The sequence below is a fragment of the Juglans microcarpa x Juglans regia genome, chromosome 5S (genome assembly GCF_004785595.1).
Source record: "Juglans microcarpa x Juglans regia isolate MS1-56 chromosome 5S, Jm3101_v1.0, whole genome shotgun sequence".
In the NCBI taxonomy this organism is placed as follows: Eukaryota; Viridiplantae; Streptophyta; class Magnoliopsida; order Fagales; family Juglandaceae; genus Juglans; species Juglans microcarpa x Juglans regia.
The window spans coordinates 30,808,850-30,816,974 of NC_054603.1; the positions used below are offsets into that span (position 1 = coordinate 30,808,850).

Sequence of the window (8,125 nt, forward strand, 5' to 3'; positions counted from 1 at the left end):
TTGAAGAGCCGAACATAACCTAAAGCAGCAAATAAATGGACATCATATAATATTAATAAAAGCTTTAAGGAAATTTGTCGTATATATAACGAACTTGCGGCTGATTTGGCGGTGCATGTAATCACCAATTAAGGTGCCAAACTAATCTTCCTTTTTTTTTTTAATTAAATAGAATTCATTTCATTAAATAAATTAAAGTTACGGTTGTAACTTATTAATATAGAAAAAATTTGAATTACAAGCTAAACTAACGCAGTCTATTCTGAACATTTCTATATATAAATTTTTTTGTGACGGATATTGTCTTAACTTCTAAAAATCTCTCTCCTAATAGAGATGGATGTTTAGTAAAAAAAGAACTAATTGCCCAATCTTTCAAAGAAGAGAAGTACTATTTTCATCCTTTTCTAAACTATTTTTTTGTTTTTTGAAAACATTCCAAACTACTCTTGTTAAATAGGCTAATTGAATGCATTATATAATATAAACTTTAGAAAATCAATAAGAGTTATAAAAAGATAATATAAAAATAAATCTATAAATTAATATGACTTTATATAATATAGTAGATTTATTTTATAATAAAAAATAAATTCATAATTTAACGTATCATATCAAATCAGTTTATAAGTTTTCATTTGTAAGACTTTAAGGCTAAAACATTTGTCAATAACTAATATTGGAACTATTTGGTCCAATTTTGTAGGCTTTGCAATTTGGAATCTTCAATCAAAATCCTTCTTATCCTATGATCGAACTTACCGACGCTTCTTCCCCAACTTTTTCCTCCAATTGCCATTCTTTTCTGGAGCAGGTCGGCCGTATGGACGTTTTTGTCATCGGCCAACATCATTACGGTTAAAAGAAAATAACCTGTTGTTTAATTCCTTCTTTTTTTATTTTATTTTTTTTTTAAAAAATTCCTTCTTTTTTATTTCCTTGTTTAGGAAAAATGTGTTTATTTCTCTTTAAATAGAATATAAATAATCTTTCGGAAATAATCTACACATTCATTCAATTTCACTTTTTGTTTTAATTCCTAAATCTTGTTTTAGTGAGCTCTGGCTTTAGTTTTAGAAAAAAATAAAATAAAACAATTCTAAGCTGGAAGTTTATGATCATACGTGTGTATTATATATATATATATGAGTGATACTACAACTGTAATGTAATTTTAAATAATTTTATTTTTAAAATGTTTTAAAATTATAAAAATATCTATTCTAAAATGAAGTTTTTTCTTATTTAATAAAGAGTCTGTACATATAAATTTCAAGTAGGAACTGCAAATAAAATTTCTATATATATATATGCATTATAATTTTACATATAATAACTTGGCTCTATTTTATAATACGATCAGGTATTTATTTAATATAATATGTTAATTATTTTTATAAAAATAATAAATATCTAATTTTTTTAAATAAGAGAAATAGCATGAGTTATTATTTTTCTTCATACTTCAAATCTATAATCTTTTCGTATGGGTATTTTTCGAGAAATATGTGGATGTCTTTTTATAAGATATGGAATGATAAACAGTGAATTTTTCTTTAATTAAATAGATACTGTCCACTTATGGAACTGTGCTTTTTTCCGTTCCCCTTTAGAAAGTCCAACCAACCTGTTTCGTCGCCTACTGGATCCGTCACCTCTTCGGAGTGTTCGAAAGCTTCCCCAACTCCCCCACCCCCAACCCCTCTTCAATATATATGTATACACACGCACCCACAGGCCACAACCCTTGCATAATACACACACTTCCTTAGTTTTAAAGATACAGCGTCGATCCCAGAAGCTAGCTAGCTAGCTAGCAAACAAAGCCCAGAATCTTCTTCCAGACTTGCTTCATTGTGCAGAAATCAAAAATGCTTTCGAATCCTCCCAAATCGTCTCTCCTACTCCACAGAATCAACACAACAACAACCTCCACTGCCGCGGCGCAGTTTCAGAAGAGCGACTTCCACAAGCGGTACTTCCCTCTAAAGTGCGCCAACCCCGTGCCCGACAGCGTGGCGCGCTACCACACCCACGCGGCTGGGCCGAACCAGTGTTTCTCCGCCGTGGTGCAGGAGATCGGCGCTCCAGTATCCACGGTGTGGTCCGTGGTCCGCCGCTTCGACAATCCGCAGGCCTACAAGCACTTCGTCAAGAGCTGCAACCTCATCGGAGGAGACGGAGACGTCGGCACACTCCGCGAAGTCCAAGTTGTCTCGGGCCTCCCCGCCGCGCGTAGTACCGAGCGTCTAGAGATCCTCGACGAGGAGCGCCACGTCATCAGCTTCAGCGTAGTTGGCGGTGACCACCGCCTCGCCAACTACAGGTCAGTAACCACCCTCCACTCGTCACCCGCAGGTAACGGCACCGTCGTGCTCGAGTCTTACGTGGTGGACGTCCCGACTGGAAACACTAAGGAGGACACCTGCGTCTTCGTGGACACAATCGTTCGCTGCAACCTCCATTCGCTGGCTCAGATCGCCGAGAACTTGACCAGACGCAACAAGTCCTAGCTTGTCATGATGATCATGAATAATATTTTTCATAAATACCAAAATGTCTTCGGTCATTTGCCGTCGTTTTTGTGATTATCTGTGAGTTATAGCATTAATTAGTTGTCATCTGCGTGCCATATATATATTTTCTGTGTGTAATACGATAAGCATCAAGATCTATATGACATCAACCTCCTCTTCTTCTTCTTCTTCTTCCCGAGTTTTTATTTTTCCTGCAATGCCGTTGATACAGGCAACCTTTTAGTTTGTCGGTTTGCATATGTTTTGTCTTATTAATTTATTAACGTAGTAGTTTAAACTTTAAAGGTAAGAAAAAAAAAAAAAAAAAAAAAAAAAGGAAATTAACGAAAGAAAGATGACGTATATATAGGGTTTTGTGCAAGTTAAACGTCGGCGTTTGTAGTACGATGATGATCGTCGACGATTAAGTAGCATGGTACCATACGTTCTTATTTAAGAATAATTATGAAAGAAGCTAGCGTTGGACATGTGCATCAATATTACCCCATTTGACTAAAGAAATATTAACAAGCTGGTACTTCTTCTTTATATGTTCCAAAGATGATCACTGGGACCACGAGAACCTTAGAATTCATGCATGCCCATGCATGCTGTGCTAGCTAGACCGGCCTGTTTGGATAGTAAAAAATATTAAAAATATTTTATCTCATTTAATTCTTATAATATTTTTAAATTATTATATAAAATATAATAAATAATGTGATTTTTTGAATCTCAAAAAATAATAATATTAAAAAATAATATTTTAACAATATTTTATTCAACTTTCATTTAAAATATCCCATCTTATTTTAGTATCCAAACTGTACTTAAACCTGTTCCAGCAAACGTACACAAAAAATATTTAAAAATAAATTAATGGAATTAAGTTTGAATATATATATATATATATAAGTTAATCTCGCTTAAGTATATATGTAGGAAAATGGCAACCGCGTTGAAGCAAGCCATGGTGGATACATTATATGAAATCCAAAACTTAAATATTAGTGGGATTAGATATATGATCATCATGATCTACATGCATGCATGCATAGAATATTGATATATATATATATATATGTATAGTTACATATATATGCTGAATATATAATATTAATATTGTTCCAATTGGTGTACGGTTGATCATGATCATGTTTAGAATATCGATATAGTTGCAATATATATATAGTTGCATATTGGGAGCATTGAAAATAGAAAAATAAATAATAAAAATAACGTGATGGGAATCATGCATGTCGACAGCTGCCTCAGGTGCAACTTGGGACTTTTGAATTATAAATCACTCAACTAGGCAGCTAGCTAGCTAGCTGTATAAAGAAAGACGCAAGTTGCAAGTGTATTGTTGTTTTTTTGTTCGGGCTGTCTAGCTATGATCGATAAGTGTTTGTTAAAAAGAAGGAAAGAAGAAATGCAACTTGCATTCTCTAGCGTGTTTTGAATGGACGGGTAATGCAAGTTGGGGATGCAAGTGGGAAATTAAAGAAGAGGGGTGGGCGCCTTTTAATGATCCCCCGTGTGTACTCTTTGTCTGCCTCATTTGAATGCGTTCACGCCACTCCCCCCCCCATATACCTCCTGATCTATCTCGTGGGAGGGATCTCTTCCATCCTTAACTTTTCCAAACTGCGCGCTTTAATTACTTGCTTATATAGATTAATTGATACATACATGTATAAATGTTGTTTCGTTCCTTTAAATATTTCTTTTTTAAATTAATTATATTTTATTCATTTTTTTTATGTTGTAGATATATAGGTACGTATTATGTATATTAATCTTGATGAATACATAATCATATATTTGCATTAATTAACGGAATATTTACATTAATTGTCGTCATGATGTTTTTGATTAATTAATCTCATTTTTTTGAAGTAATTCATTTGTTTTTCAGAACTTTTTAATTAGTAAAATGTTATACTTTGATATTTTAAAATGTATGGACCTTATTAATATTGGGTTTCTAATTTAGTATATTATTTAACTATATAATTATAAGATGATAATGTTAATTCCCGATGCTAATTTCATGACATTAAGGCTCCATGTAGATAAATAAACGATTTAATCTCAACAATTTTTTAAAATTCTCAAATAAAATATAATAAATATTAATTCAACTTTTCAAATAATATTATTATTAAAAAATAATATTTTATTCAACTTTTATTTAAAACTATCTCATATCATTTTATTATCTAAACTGTACTTAATTTTCAAAAAAATTCACTTTTTTTTTTTTTTTTACAAAAGGGAGTTATATTTTCCTGCTGATCGTAGAAATTAAAGTACATATATAAGAGTGCTAGACATTACGGAGGCAACAGTAAATAATTAAGATTAATTTTAAGTATCTGCACAAAAGAAATTAAGAAAAAATATAAAAAGCCAATTAAAAAAGGTAAAATAAAAAACCTCAAAGTTGCTGCTCATGATGAAGTGGAGGCCCGACTTGCAATTTGAGCGTCGGCGATGGAGATGATGAATCATGATTCGGTACCGTACGAAGTGGTACTGTGACAGCTAACGGTGCGTCGGTATTGGCACGTGTGATGCACGAGCCACTTGGAAGTCCTTGCGCAAGAACTAGAGGTGAGTTTTGCCACGAATAGGACAAAACGAGATGTTGCCAATGACTACTCATCTAAGCCCATCATGTACTTGCGGGTTATGCAGTTTAGCTTGCAACACCGACACAGATTACGTACCCTTCCTTGCAAAACCGACACAGATTACGTACCCTTACAGCTATATATATATATATATATATATATATAGAATTATTCTTAACAAAATAACTTTTTTATGTTTCTTAATTTATTTAATTTTTTTTAAAAAAATATACAGACACTTCATAATTATAAATATTATTTTTAAAAAAAATAATTAAAAAAATGGAAAATTCATAAGGCGGAATTGACGGATTGAGGAGAATAGTTATATAAGCTCTTCCATGCCAAGATATATAAAAAATAATAATTTTTAGAGACGAAATTAAGAGGAGAAGTTTTGATCTTTGTACGTGTTTTTTTTTTTTTAAAAAAAAAAATCTCGATGCAATTGATATCTTTTCAAAAAAAGGAAACCAACGATGATATAAGCAAGCAGCGTTGGACGAATTATAATTGTGGCCTTATTCTTCACGTTATCTGCGAGCGTCGGTGTGATGATTTTTTATTTTTTTTAAATAAGTTTTAAAATTTAAATTTCTATATTTTTTTTAAAGTTTTATTTTTCATAAGTGAAAGACATAATCATGTTTTAACTTTTATTAATTGTAAGGTCACATAGATGCATCAACGAATTTCGTTAAATTATTAGTTTAAACTTTAACGTACGACGTGTACTGTTTTCAATTTTCACAAATTAAAAACTAATATTAGATTTTCAAAATTAAAATGGTCAAGTACTCTTTCATATCAAAACAAAATGAAAAGCATATTCATGATGATGATAATAATGAAAACTTGTATCTCGTGATTTCCTTGAATTGCTAGCTTTTGAAAAGTATTCGTTTGACTAATTGGTTTTGACTGATCAAATATCATATATCATCCTGTATATAAATTTGAGAATTTATTTTTATGTAATATCTTTTTAGTTTAAAGTATTTTCTATACAATAAATGCAGAAGCATTAATAAAATAGATGTTCATGGTCATCCAATCATATGGAGCTTTGGGCAACGCGTCGTTTATTTTCATAATTCTTTTCAATTTAATTCATCTCATTTAATTATTATAATTTTTTTAAATTTTCATATAAAATAAAATAAATAATTTAATTTTTTTAAATCTTAAAATGAAAATAATATTAAAAAATATATCCTAAAGAATTTTTATTTAACTTTTAATTTTAACCTCAATGTATCTCATCTGTAAAACCAAATGAAGCCTAAGTTTCTCTTCTATTTTTGACCTTCCAGTATTAGTTCAGTCCTTCGTGATTTCTTCTTTGTATTTTCATTCTTGTTCGTTTCTAATAAGGTTTTTATTTTTTTATGACAGCCTAGTTTTAACATTTTAGACGTTGTAACCTCCTTGTATTTTTTGTAGATTGGACTGAAGTATCCTTACCGACTACAGCATAATTTGCTCATCCATCTGCCAAGCTATTACTCTATATATATGCTAAATGCAGTGACATCCATAGAGTAAAAAGAAGTAGGATGCCTTCCCAAAGCTAATTAAAGTATCTCAAAGAAGGCCTAGTACGTACCATGCTTCCACCAATTTACAATGTTAATAGAATCTGTTGAGAATATTGAGTGGGTAACAAGCAAGCAAACCAAAGTTTAGAGCTGAGAGCTCAGGAGAATGCTAGTTCTAACACACACAAAACACGCAAATCTGGAGATAACTGAATAAAATGAAGACCTCAAAACTCCTAGTCCACAACTAGAGAGGCCCGAATTACCTTTAGACACACCATCAATATTTAGTTTAAGAGTGAATCAACAGGGGGAGGCAGCCACCTCATGATCAGAAAAGGCTTCTTTTTAACCTTTACTGTTAGAGTGGGAAGAAACAGAGCATTTACGAGTTTCAGCATGTGATGTTGACACCAATCTTCAAGGCTCAAAGTCAGAAGTTTAGCTCTTACAACCAATTTACCAACTTTTCCAATAAAGTTATAAGACCACCATAGTGCATATTTTTCTTTTCAGAAGTTTAGGGATATAACTAAACTGGTCTGGTTTAATTTTAGATAAAATTTAAGACTGAATCGATATGCACCAGTTTTGCATTTTCGAAAATCGATTATGCACCTGTTACCCTCCTAGACCGGTACATCCAGTTTTATCAGTTCCGGTCCAGTTCGGTCCAATTTTTTGATTTTAATAGTATTAATATTATGGCATAAAATGTAATTAATATACTAATATACATTAGTATACTAATGTATACTAATTAATTAAAGTAAAATGTAATTAATATACTAATGTATATTAGTATTACTAATATATTATGTATTTATCAAAAGAAATATGTTGAGAATTTATTAGCCCATAAAATACTATTAATATATATATATATATATTTTATGTTTAAAACATATGATCAAATAAATTTTCATGTTTAAGATTAAAATTTTATGTTATAAATTATAATGACATTATCTTATATATAATTATAATTTATATTATTATATATAAACATATATAATATTAAAAAATTAATATAAAATATATAATATAGTAAACTAGACCGGTCTAGTCCTAGAAAACATAGAACCGAAACTGGACCGATACTGGCTGGTTTTGAAACTAAGGGAACTAGTCCTGAATCTATTCCAAGCCAGTTTTCCGATTAATTTTTACACCCCTACTTCCAGCTATTAAAAGAAACATATATAGGAGACGCCAAACAAAGCAGAAAAATATGTCCAAACCTCTACAATCAAAGAGCGAGCATTCATGAAAAACACTATTAATACTTTCTGAGAAACCAAGAATGCAAGAACTACATATAGACATCAAGTTAAAACCACATTATTGCACTCTTTCATTTACGTTTGCCACTCTATTGTGCCAGATTTTTCAGAGGAAAACAACCACTTTAGTGGGTAAAACAGGATTCCAAAGT

At 31.1% G+C, this 8,125-nt stretch overlaps 1 protein-coding gene across 1 annotated transcript; it reads left to right on the top strand.

Moving 5' to 3' along the window:
• Positions 1 to 1,597: 1,597 nt before the first annotated feature.
• Positions 1,598 to 2,701, top strand: LOC121268539 (abscisic acid receptor PYL4-like). Its single transcript, XM_041172854.1, has 2 exons — positions 1,598 to 1,713; positions 1,752 to 2,701. The coding sequence occupies exon 2, from the start codon at positions 1,872 to 1,874 to the stop codon at positions 2,511 to 2,513; it is 642 nt and encodes a 213-aa protein (XP_041028788.1). The 5' UTR covers positions 1,598 to 1,713; positions 1,752 to 1,871; the 3' UTR covers positions 2,514 to 2,701.
• The last annotated feature ends 5,424 nt before the right edge of the window (positions 2,702 to 8,125 follow it).